A 13,323-nucleotide genomic window follows, 5' to 3' on the forward strand; every position below is an offset into this window, starting at 1 on the left:
GTTTACAAGGATAAGTGCCAGGAGGGAGATCGGTGGGAAGGGATGGGGGGGGAACGAGTGGACAAGGGAGTCACATAGGGAGCGATCCCTGTGGAAAGCAGAAGTCAGAAGTGGGGGGGGAGGGAAAGAGGTGCTTGGTGGTGGGATCCCGTTGGAGGTGGCAGAAGTTACGGAGAATTATACATGGGAACTGGAGGCTGGTGGGGTGGTAGGTGAGGACAAGGGGAACCGAGTGGGGTGGCGGGCGGATGGGGTGAGGGCAGATGTGCGGGAAATGGGAGAGATGCATTTGAGAGCAGAGTTGATGGTGGAAGAAGGGAACCCCCTTTGTTTAAAAAAAGGAAGACATCTCCTTCGTCCTGGAATGAAAAGCCTCATCCTGAGAGCAGATGCGGCAGAGACGGAGGAATTGTGAGAAGGGGATAGCATTTTTGCAAGAGACAGGGTGGGAAGAGGAATAGTCCAGGTAGCTGTGAGAGTCTGTAGGCTTATAGTAGATATCAGTAGGTAAGCCATCTCCAGAGATGGAGACGGAAAGAACAAGAAAGAGGAGGGAGGTGTCAGAAATGGACCAGGTAAATTTGAGGGCAGGGTGAAATTTGGAAGCAAAGTTAATGAAGTCAATGAGCTCAGCATGCGTGCAGGAGGCAGCACCAATACAGTCGTCGATGTAGCAAAGGAAAAGAGGGGGACGGGTACCCATATAGGCTTGGAACATGGACTGTTCCGCAAAGCCAACAAAAAAGCAGGCATAACTAGGAGCCATGCGGGTGCCCATGGATACACCTTTGGTTTGGAGGAAGTGGGAGGAGCCAAAGCAGAAATTATTGAGAGTAAGAACTAATTCCGCTAGACAGAGGAGAGTGGTGGTAGAGGGGAATTGGTTAGGTCTGGAATCCAAAAAGAAGTGAAGAGCTTTGAGACCTTCCTGGTGGGGGACTGAGGTATATAGGGACTGGACGTCCATGATGAAAATAAAGCGCTGGGGGCCAGGGAACTTAAAACCATTGAAAAAATTCAAAGTGTGAGAAGTGTCACGAACATAGGTGGGAAGAGATTAAACAAGGGGGGATAAAACAGTGACAAAGTATGCAAAAATGAGTTTGGTGGGGCAGGAGCAAGCTGAGACAATGGGTCTACCTGGACAGGCAGGTCTGTGGATCTTGGGTAGGAGGTAGAAACGGGAAGTGCGGGTTGTAGGAACAATGAGGTTGGTGGCAGTGGATGGGAGATCCCCAGAGCTGATAAGGTTGGTGATGGTATAGGAGACAGTGGCCTGGTGGTACTTAGTTAAGTCCTGAAAACTCAAGTGATCACTGGAGATTTTAAATGATCATTTAGGGAGACAATTCAAGCAAATATAAAATGCTACCTTTTTAGTTTTCTGCAAAGATTCTTCACTGTGGTTGGTATCAACAGTATCTTTGCAATCTCCATCTCCTTTTTCTTTAACATCCACTTCATCTTCACCAGGGATTGGACCATTTTCGCATATGGGTGTTTGAAAATCATCATCCGGCAATGGTGGGTAGCTGTATTTAAAAGGATCCTAAAAGGGGAATGATTATATCAGATCAAAATTTAGATGAAAACTATCAAAATGTATCTAGCCTCCACATTTAGACATCACATTTTTTCAGAAGGCCATTTAGCCCATTCCCTGATTCCCAACTCTGAGCAATTCTATATTTCCATTCCTCACTTACTTCCCTGTAATCTACATCCAAGTCGTCCATCTGAAATTCATCTGCTGCCCGACTAAACGTGGGCAATTTAATTACCCAAAAAATTTTAAAACCTACAGAGCACCTGGTGAAAACTCATATGGACACAAAGATATGCCACATAGAAAGAACTAGAGGTCAGAATCAAACCTGGGTCACTGGAGATATAAGGCAAGCAGCATCACTCATATTACTGAACAGTCTGTTGAAAGGTGTTTTTTTTTGGAAAAAGAAAGCACCTTCCTGTTAATTAAACACTCAAAATGAAGTGTTTTCTCCATAAGCCCATTTAAAGTATCAATACATTTTGCAACAGAGAAGCAAAGCTTCGGAAAATGCTGTTGTGTTTCAATAAACACTGCAGGTTAAAATATATGTGGATTGTAAATAAATTCATTTATCAGTTAGATACAAAAGTCTCAGAGTTTATGTTCCTCAAAAAGATTTCCTGATCTGTCCTTCATTTCGTATTAGCCGTGGTAGTTTTGGCAAGAAAAGTTAACTAACAAGTTTTACAGACTAATAACAGATGGAACATCCAAAAATATTGGCAGGAACTGGAAGCAGCAGCATAGGAACAGGATCATACGCCAGGACCATAAGCACTCTACATCTGGCCAAGGTAGGTTGAAGGGGAATGCATACAAAACTCTTAAGGTGCTGGAAAACATATAGCCTCTTACCATCTGAAAGGAAAAAAGATCAGTTAAACAAACTGAAATTGTTATACCTGAAATAATTCTGAAGTAAAAGCAGAAAATCCTGGAAATATACATCTTTTCAGATGCACTTAAAAAATTATATGCTTCATCTAAGAGATATTAAGGTTGTAAATATTGTTGGAATTTAATGTCTTGCACTTTTTCTTTCAGTTTTGCCAAACTAACTTACAAAAGAAAAATGTAACAATCACTTTGAAGTGTGAGGAGTCCATGAGTCACCTAATTCAAGAGGGGCAATATATACAACCTTGTTAAAAAATTAAAAACATTTTGCAGTTTTTTCAATTGAAGCAATTATTTAATTTCATTACCATAAGACACGGGAGCAGAATTAGGCCAACTGGCCCATCAATTCTACTCCAACATTCAATCATGGCTATTTTTTCTATCCCCTTGTCAACCCCAGTTCTCAGCCTTCTCCCCATAACCTTTGATGCCATGTCCAATCAAGAACTTACCAATCTCTGCCTTAAATACACAATGACCTGGCCTCCACAGCTGCATGTGGCAACAAATTCCACAAATTCACCACCTTTTGGCTAAAGAAACTTACCTGCATCTCTGTTTTGAAACGGTGCCCCTCTATCCTGCAACAGTGCCCTCGTGTCCTAGACTGTCCCACCATGGGAAACATCCTTTCCACATCTACTCTGTCTAGGCCTTTCAACATTTGACAGGTTTCAATGAGATTCCCCTCATCGTTCTGAATTCCAGCGAGTACAGACCCAGAGCCATCAAACGTTCCTCATGTGTTAACCCTTTCATTCTTGGAATCATCCTTGTGAACCTCCTCTGGACCCTCTCCACTGCCAGCACATCTGTTCTAAGATGAGGGGCTCAAAACTGCTCACAACACTCACGGTGAGGCCTCATCCATGCCTTATAAAGCCTCAGCATCACATCCTTGCTCTTGTATTCTAGACCCTTGAAATGAATGCTGACATGGCAGTTGCCTTCCTCACCACCAACTCAACCAGCAAGTTAATCTTCAGGGTGTTCTGCACAAGGACTTCTAAGTTCCTCTGCATCTCAGATTCCTGGATTTTCTCCGTTTAGAAAATAGTCCGCACATTTATTTCTACCACCAAACTGCATGACCATGCATTTTCCACATGGCGATTTGCACAATTGCATTTTGGTGGTGTACAACCTTCTGGGAAAAGGGAAACTGAGGCCACATCTCCACTGTAGCAGTATTAAATGTACTGCCAGCATGAATAACTACTGCAGGTAAAAAGATAATTAAATAGTTAATTACTCATTCCACTTTCCTAAGTCAATGGGTACAATTATGATCTTAACTAGGAACTAAGGAATATAAAATTTCCATCTAGAAAGGTCTTGCTAACAAATGATACAAGTATGAATCAATTCGGGTTACTATCATGGAGAACTGTGCCATACATGTCAATTTTAGCTAGTAATCATTTCTTCCTGCAAGTCAGAAGATTGCTAGTTTCATCACCATACACAACTTCGGAGAAAGAAGCCTGTCTGAACATTATGCCTGTCCAGTCTCAGTATCTCTCTCCTGATTCCATATCCTTTGATTCCTTAAGTAGCTATCAATCCCTGACTGAAATGATCTCTAAGCCTCCACATCCCTCCAAGTAGAGATACCCAAACATTCACCCTCTCTAAAAATTTCATATCCTAGTCCCAAATTGCTGGCCTTTTATTCTGAGATTGTAACCTCTGGTTTTGGACACCCCAGTCAGGAAAAGCAGCATCCTGCACCTGCTGTGTATTAAAACTGCATTACAGTGACATCACATCTAATTCTTCTAAATACTTTAAGAGTACAAGACCAGTCTGTCAAATTTCTATGATGAAGCTGAGGTCCCAGAAATCAATCTAGTAAACATTCATTCCACTTCCTTTATCTTAAGTCTATCCTACTGGGATGGGAGAGCAAACCTGCACACAATCTTCCAAGTGTGGAATAATTCGAGATAATTCAAGGGCACATCTCATCTCTACACAGTTGTATCAGTATGAATTGTGTATAATTGTGTACTCCTTTGAACACCAACATTTTTCAATGCATTCCTATCCACATTGGATGAAAGATTCTAAGGTTAGCATTTTATTTATCACCTATTTGTTGAAACATAGTGAAATGCACAATCGGTGTCAAATCGAATCATCGAGGATTGTGCTAGGTAGCTCGCAAGTGATGCTATATTTCTGGCACCAACATAGCACACCAACAATTCACTAAACCAAACTGCACATTGTTGGAATCCACACAATCACAGAATGTGCAAACTCCTTACAGGGATTGGTGGGAATCCACTTGCAGGAAAACCAGAAGATGGCAAATGAATTCAATGGGTACATTACATTTGTCTTTACACAGGGGATACAAGTAACATTGGAGAAACACCTTTATTCAAAAACAGCGGCAAGCAGAATCTATCATTTTTCACCCTTGCTTGCTTCACCTATCACTTTCTAGTCCCACCTCACTCCTCCCTTTCTCCACATTATACCGACTACCTTCCCTCTCCACTCAGTTCCCATGCAGGTTTTTGATCCAAAATATTGACAATTCCTTTTCCCTTCTCAGATGCTACTTAACCTGCTGAGTTCCACTAGTGGTTTGTTTTGTTCCTCCATATTCCAGCATTCACCATCTCATGTCTACAGAGGCGGCTGAATGCATCATTCATAGAATGCCAAAATGAAATTAGGGAAGCCATCCGAATACTTCCGCTTGTTACAACGGGAACTTAAAACAAATGAATGGAGATTATACTTCAGTTATACAGGATCAGAGCGAGAGTACATCTAGAGTACTATGTACTGCTCTGATCTCATTTTTAAGTAAGCATGTTAGTGCGATTTAGAGAAGGGGTGTAAGGAGCTCCTTTTCTTTGCTAGCCTGCAGATCACCCTTGGGCAAGGTGTAGCACCTGCTTAGCACCACCCCCCACCCCTGATCAGTGCCACGTGAAGATATGGGAGCAGGTGGTGGATAGTATGAGCAGTCCTGGTAATGTGACCACTGATGCCAAGTATACAATCTCTGAAGAGTATTAATAATGTTTGGGGCCACCTGTCTTGTAAAGACACTGCCCAGATCACTTCTGCAGAAAAATTTGCAAAGAACAATCATGGCCATGGACAATGATCACCTATGTCATATGACACGGCACATAATGAAGATGAATGAGGAAAAACTATCTTAAAAAAAAATTCTAGGATGCAGACCAAGTATCGAAGGACCAATGACATTTCTAAAACAGAATTGCATATGACATGGCAGGTGGAGTCATAGAGAAACCCGTAGGAGAAGGTAGTCCCATTCGTCTGCTGTAGAGGACATAGTTTGGCAGGTGCTGTCAGTTAACCTGTACAAGTTACAGTAGAGTATTTTTTATATAAAAGTAGTAGATACTACAGCTGGTAATGGAAGGGATGAATACGCAGGCTGATTCTTTACTTCAATTAAACAGGGTGCTTTGTCTGACACTTCTGAGCTTTTTGAGAGTTTGCATTTATACAGGTAGGTGGAGTATGTTCCATCACATTTCTGACTTCTACCTCACAGATGGTAGAAAGGTCTTGGTCTGCAGGTTCACTTTATTCTGCGCTGTGTTTAGTGCTTGAAAAACAAACAAAAAAAACATTATTTCCCCCTTTTGATACTTAGAAGACTGCAAACTTCAAAAGATCTTTAACTTCCTCCAAGCCCAAACCCCTGTCAGATCTTCACCTTCCTTTCTGATTGTCACTGATTCAGAAAGATCAGACAACAACAGGGGACTTCATCTCCCTACATACTATCTTCATGAATTAGAAACGCAACATGACACTGAGAGCCTTTTTTCTGCTGCTTTAACCATACCCCTTCCTGCAGGGATCATCATCCCAGACCTCCCCCCCCCCCCCCCACTCCCCACATCTACAAAATTGTTCCAAATGAACTATTTGACTTCTTACAACACTCCCCCTCCCCAAATTGGTTGCTAACTGCCAGCACAACATTGACTGCAAATTTGCCCAACCATTTTACTCACCCCACCGTCTGAATTTACACTTGGCGGAAAGACCAACTCAGACATTATCCTCAAACCAATTGATAGTTAATTGCCTCAATTACTTTTACTACTGAGTTCTACATTTTTGACTATGTTCAAAAATGTCACAGCCTTTTGATCACTTTTATTGCAGTATTTACAAAAGCAAGATAATCTTAAAATTGTTTTCTAGATTTGTCTTTGATGGAGTGCACAATACAATTGCCATACTTCTAATTGCAAGTAAAACTCTACTTTATAAACAGAAGCAAGTCTGCAGAAGGTGGGAATTGAAAGTAACACATTGAAATTATCAGAGGAACTATGATCGATAACTACTATCATAGTAGCAGCTATGGAAATGAATGAACAGCCAACATTTTGGGCTGAGACCCTTCTTCCAGACTAGAAAAAATGGGGGTAGGTAGACGCCAGAATAAAAAGGTGGGGGGAGGGGAAGGAGGCTTGCAGGAAGGGGATAGGTGAAACCAGGTGAGTGGGAAAAATAAATGGCTCGAGAAGAAGGAATCTGATAGGAATTGTGAGTGGGGGGGGGGGGGTAGGAGATCCTGGGGAAGTGATAGGCAGGTAAAAATGAGGGTGACCCCAACTTGGCATATATCGGAACAGCAATGGAAATTGGAATTAAAATGTTTGGCCACCGGGAAGTTCAATTTTTGGCGTATGGAGCAGAGGTGCTCGACAAAACTGTCCCCAATTTATGACAGGTCTCGCCAATGTAGAGGCAGGCACATCAAGAGCGCTGAATGTCATTTACTATGTCAAAAGATTAGGTGCTACTGTTGAAATTTCTGAAATTAGTTGGAAAACTCTCACTGGAAATGTATCCATTGTTCTCATGGATACAGCTGACAAAAATAAGCACAGTAACACAGTCAGCCAGTACTAAAATTTCAATGAACCTTAGTGCAGCCTAAATCAGAGAAAACAAAAACAGCCTTTGACCCCTTCTGAAAATTTCAATTTAGATTTGCTCACTGAAAAAGAAACTAGCTCACAATTGGTGTAGGAAAGGAAGTGCACTCCATGAACAAGCTTCTCATCAAATGACATCAAATTTCTACTAAGTAGGCCAATGGCACCCATAACGCCTGCCAAATCAATAACTAAGAAACTCTATTTTAATTCAAGCAATTTTCATTTTCCTTTCATACTGCATTTACTCAGGCCCATGGTTCAAAGATTTCATTGACAGCTTGTTACCCCAGGTCCAGCTACAATGATCATAAATTTTTATATTGTAAAAAGCTTCAAGGGAAATACCAAATTTAGCCTACAGCTATTAAGTTTCACAGTTCAAAACTGGGAACCAATCTGACATGCTTAAATATAAGCAGCACAAGATAATGCAGCATCATACATGCAGGTTTTACCATTTGTGAATCAAATTGGAAAATTGTAGAAATTTCCTTCAGCAGAGTTTCTGAAAATAACCCTTATGCTAATTACTCCCAGTTCTTTGCTAAAACCCAGATTTGTAAATTAGACACTGGCACCAAATGCTCAAGTGCAGAGATACATAATGGTGTAAAGTGAAATAGCACTAACTTATTACAACTTTTAAACACAATTTTACTTTGAGTTACTGAACTTCTGTTAGACACAGTTGACTGTATTGAGGAAAAAAAGTATTCAAATAACTTACTTTAGAATTATGGTGGAACAGAATCTGGTATCGATGAGGTATATTTTAACCCTTTGGAAAGAACTATAATGTTAAGGAATGGACCAGGAACAGTTCAGAAAAGTCTGAGTTACAAAGGGGCATATCCAAACTCCCATTCAAATTCCTGCGGGGCATGCAACCAGGTTACCAAGAGACCTCTAAACAACCTGGTCTAACTACGCAGATGCCATGGCCATGAAAGCTCCCCTTTTGTTATCGTTTTACCTTCTACAACCTCAATGCACTGCCGAAATGATCTGCATAGACTCTATGCAAGACAAGTTTTACACTGTACCTCAGTATATGTGACAATGAAAAAAAGGTTACCGATTTAATTTACCAAATTATTGTTGCCGTACACAGTGGAAGAAAACAGCGCCTCAGTATTAGAAACCAGAAATTAGCTTAAAAACAACAGAACTTCAAAAGATGATAATTTGTTTCTCTCCACACCCCAAATTAAACCCTCTTAAGCAGCATATTATATACTTGCCTTTAACATGCACATTTCTCTAGTCTTTCCATTCAAATGCACTAAACTTCTTTCATGTACTTGAAACCACAAATCTGCAAATCACTCAATTCCCCATACTGTCTGTGCATTAGGCATTCATTGCTGCTCCAGGTGCCCTCAAAAGATCCATCCTTCATACCTTCAGTTTCTTCCATCTCTATTCTAACCCTTGACATCATTAACCACCACTTAATTTTACATTCTAATTTACCCGAATTGTCAGGTATCCATAACTTTCTTCAGCTAAATTAGTTTCTGTTCAGCACGAAGACCAAAACTATTCCATGGCCACAGCACCAACTCCATTCCACAAGGCCACAAGACAGAAGCAAAATTAGGCCAGCAAGCCTATAGATTCTGCTCTGCCATTTCAGCATGGCTGATTTATTATCCTTCTCAACCCCATTCTTCTGCTCTAAAATGCCATCTTGTAGGCATTCTACAAATTCCCACTCTTGGGATCCAGCACCAACCTGATTTTTTAAAAAATCTATCTGCATATTGAAATCCCCCATGATGATTGTAAAATTCCCCTTATATGCTTTTTCTATCTCCAATGGTAATTTGTAGCCTACATCCTGGCTACTATTCAGAGGCCTGTATGTAACTCTCATTGGGGACTTTTTACCCTTGCAGTTTCTTAACTCTACTCATGATTCTACATCTTCTCATCCTATGTCAACTTTAAGAACTTACTTTCTTTTTTTTTAAAAAAAGAACAAGACAGCCACGCCACTGTCCCCACCTACCTGGCTGTTGTTTTGATACAAATTGTGTTCTTGGATGTTAAGCTCCCAACTACAATGATCTTTCAGTCCCAACTCAGTAATGCCCACATACCTGCCAATCTCTAACTGTGCTACCGTATCATCTACCTTATTCCATACACTATCTGCATTCAAATGTAACACCTTCAGTCCTATCACAAACACGAGAAAATCTGCACATGCTAGAAATCCAAGCAAAATACTGGAAGAACTCAGTAGGTCAGGCAAAAGAGTACAGTCGACGATTCAAGCCTAAACCATTCAGTAGGACCCCAGACCTATATTCATCACCCTTTACGATTTTGTCCCAACGTTACACTTTAACTCATTCCACTGACTGCAATTTTGCCCATTCATCCCCTTGACCTTCTTCAGTCTCACTGCACACAGCATCTAGTTGTATACCAACTGCCCCATTCTCAGTCTATCACTCCAGTCCTCATCACTCTGACAAATGAGTTTAAATGCTTCCCAACAACTCCAGCAAACTTGCCCGCAAGGATATTGGTCCCCCTTGTGTTCAGGTGTAACGTGTCCTTTTTGTGCATGTCATACCTTCTCCAGAAGAAATCCCAATGATTGAAAAATCTGAAACCCTGCCCCCTGTACCACTTCCTCAGCCACTCATTCATCTGTACTATCATCCTGTTCCTGCCCTGAATAGCAGGAGTAATCCAGAGATTACTACCTCGGAAGTCCTGTTCTTCAGCCTCTTCTTCAACTCCATTAACTCATTGCACAGGACCTCTTACCCCTTTCTGTCTGTGTTACTGGCACCTAAATGCACTACAACAGCTGGCTCCCTCAGGAAAATCTTCTTCACCCTGTAGTGATTTTCTGAAAAGCTGATCACAATTTATTAATCCAACCTCAATGAGATTTTAACCACATACTTGTTATCACCTGGCCTTTTATTCCCACTCCCAAATCAATCCTCGTTCAGCACCAAAGGCCATTGAAATCTGCTACTAAAAACTAGCATCCATGGTAATATTAACTATGTCTTTACCCAATTCTAACTAGTCCTAAACAGCACACCCGAAATCACTGCAAAATCTGTTCATGTCCAGCTTCAGGACAAGATAGCGCACCTAATGATGTGGCTATCTCACAGTTGACAATGAAGGCCCAATCTTGATCCAGTATGCTGTTGATGTGGAATTTGCATATTCTCTCTGTACCACAAGCTTCAGCTTTGTGATCTAGTTTTCTCCCTCATCCCAAAGACATGCTGGCTAGTAGGTTAATTGGCTGCTGTAAAAGTGACGGAATAGGGTGGAGGGAATAGAGAGAAAGTAGAGATAATTGGCAACGTGAAGAGAAAAGATTAAAGAAAAAATAGTGGGAAATTGGGTAGTTCTGTGAGCTGGCATAAACTTTGATATTTTAAAAGGAAATATGAAAATTTTCATTTTATGTCATCCTTCTCATCTATTGCCCATTATTAACGGCCTACGTTAACTGGTTAAGCTTCAACCTGATGTTACAGGACTCCTCACATTTTAAATCCCTTCAGAGGATTAACCCTTCATTATTCTGTCTTCCAACCCCAAAAATCTTCAGATATATCAGCACTCTTCAAAGCCTTGGCATGTTGCATTAATGAGTAGAAAGGTAACAAGTCAAGTGGCACATTTCCCATAACATAGAGATTTTCTGGATCACCAAGTACCTTCAGCAACTTCTGCTTTTATTTTCCAGCATTCACAACGTTTCATTTTTATGAATTAAGATGCAACTAGAATTATAGATCAGGAATATCTATGGATATTACTTGCATTGCCAACAAGACTGGGAGCTACAAAGCTTATGGTATTGAAAGCAAAATCATCTGTTCAAGGACAGAGTAAGACTATTTGGTAGTTTTCCAAACGGTAGATTATGGTATTTAAACACTAAGGATCAGAGTGGGGTCTTCAAACATTTCCTCTGTTACTGTAAAGATGATACCATAGAGAAACTTCCAATTCTGTTGACATATCAAGTCAATCTATGTGCAGACCTAAAGGAAAGAACATGATCTTTAGAATAATAAAAGCCAGATACAGTGGTGTCCAAAAAAGTTCAGAGGCCCCAAGTTCACGTCATTTGCATGACAGTCAATAATTCAAAAGGCCAATATAATGTAGGATATAGGGATAAAGTTATGAATGTCATACTAATGCTAGCCTAAACTCCATATGACAACTGGAATACATTCAAATTACGCACCATACTTAAGAACATGGTATCCTTGTAATTCAGATCCACTTCATGTGAAGTCAACAGCTCCATTATTTTTAAATTCATAAAATCAAACCACATTTAAACATGGAAATTTTGGAGAACATTGTCTCACTATCAAACAAACAGGTTAAGTGTTATTTTATCAACAACATAAATGGCAGGAATTTGTAATCAGTGATACAACTTACAGTTCCTCCCATGTGCGTTGGCAGATATTCGACATTGATGTACTCCTGCACTTCCGTTTTGTTGGCAAATTTCAGCATGCTTAAGGCATCTGGTCCTAACCAGGATTTCACAATCTTCCAGGCAGCTGCAGATAAAAGAATTATCTTTATGCAATGATCAACATTCATCTATCCAAAGTTAATAATTAAATTTTAAATAAACTGATTACCATTCATAATCCATGGCATTTCGTATATGACCATTTTGGCTGCAAAAAAAATAAAGCAAACATTACAAAATTTTGAAAGCAAGAAACCACACGGTAATTTAAAACATTCCTCAATGTAATGCTTTTAGGTAATCTAATCAATGAGTAACTGCAAGATCTTCATAATTCAAGACTGCAAACTCAGTTAAAAGTTAAAACATTGCTCCAGCTTGTTAAAACATTAGTCTAAAGCAGATTAATGAGAAACTTTTCATGTATCAATTGCATCTAAATATATATTATACACGGGTAGCAAAGAATGCACAACAATTAGATCTGCACCAGAAAAATATTTCATACCTTGGGCCTTCCTAATAGATATGACATCCAAGACAATCAAAATTATTGCCAAGAGTAATAAAACCTTGCTTTTAAAAACACTGAACAGCATCCGTTCAAGTAGTACAAAGCTTAGTATGATACAGCCCATCAGTTCTACTTGGGAAATGGATGAGTAGATTTATGGTACAATAGATAGTAAAGAAGTATTGATTTTTTTTCATCATTTTTCTTTTTAAGAGGAAACTTAATCTGAATCCCGGCATGTTCTATGAACAACTGATGGCATAAAGTCCTGTTTTTATTCTTGTGAATGCTGAAGCACTGCATGTAGGTTACTGTCATACACCCAGAAAGTGACAATCCTTATGAATTCCTATTGTAGTCTCTCAAGGATCCAGAAATTGATCTTAACCACATGGCTACTGACCCAGTGCTCCAATATTCTTAAAGTCAAAGCACTACAGAACAGAAACAGACTTTTGGCCCATCTACTCCATGCCAGCCTAATTTCTGCTTAATCCTATTTACCTGTACCCAGATCATAGCCCTCCATCTAGAAGTTCTTCAGATTTGCAGTTTGAACCAGGGCGATTTAAGAGGAGTTTCAATTGCAATATTCAAAAGTGAAAAGCAGGTAAAGGTATTTTTCTCATCGTGAAATTAGCAAATGGAAAGACTATCAATGTCTATTTTACTATTTTGTAAAATAGCAGATTGCTAGAAAAATCAAGTTACCCATAGAATAAATTTAACATAAACATATAAAAACTAAAATAAAAACTTAAAAAAAACTCTTATTTGTTCTCTTTCAATGAACACTGGTGTTAGTCAAAAAACCAATAGCTCTCTAAACAATCAAAATTCCAAACAGTATAAATTTCAGTTTGAGGAAGTGAGCATAAAACATTTATAAATCTGTCTTGTAAGACAAGATTTGTTATTC

At 39.7% G+C, this 13,323-nt stretch overlaps 1 protein-coding gene across 3 annotated transcripts in view; it reads right to left on the reverse strand.

Annotated features, from left to right (window-relative positions):
• Window positions 1-13,323, reverse strand: part of mospd2 (motile sperm domain containing 2) — a 104,637-nt gene that overhangs the window by 40,350 nt on the left and 50,964 nt on the right. For all 3 annotated transcript variants that reach the window (XM_059968019.1, XM_059968021.1, XM_059968020.1), the window contains exons 7-9: window positions 12,060-12,098; window positions 11,851-11,975; window positions 1,373-1,549 (exon numbers count right to left, since the gene is read on the reverse strand). In XM_059968019.1, the coding sequence (XP_059824002.1) occupies window positions 1,373-1,549; window positions 11,851-11,975; window positions 12,060-12,098 (341 nt within the window). The remainder of the gene's footprint in view (window positions 1-1,372; window positions 1,550-11,850; window positions 11,976-12,059; window positions 12,099-13,323) is intronic.

This window comes from Hypanus sabinus, chromosome 4 (genome assembly GCF_030144855.1).
Source record: "Hypanus sabinus isolate sHypSab1 chromosome 4, sHypSab1.hap1, whole genome shotgun sequence".
Taxonomy (NCBI): domain Eukaryota; kingdom Metazoa; phylum Chordata; class Chondrichthyes; order Myliobatiformes; family Dasyatidae; genus Hypanus; species Hypanus sabinus.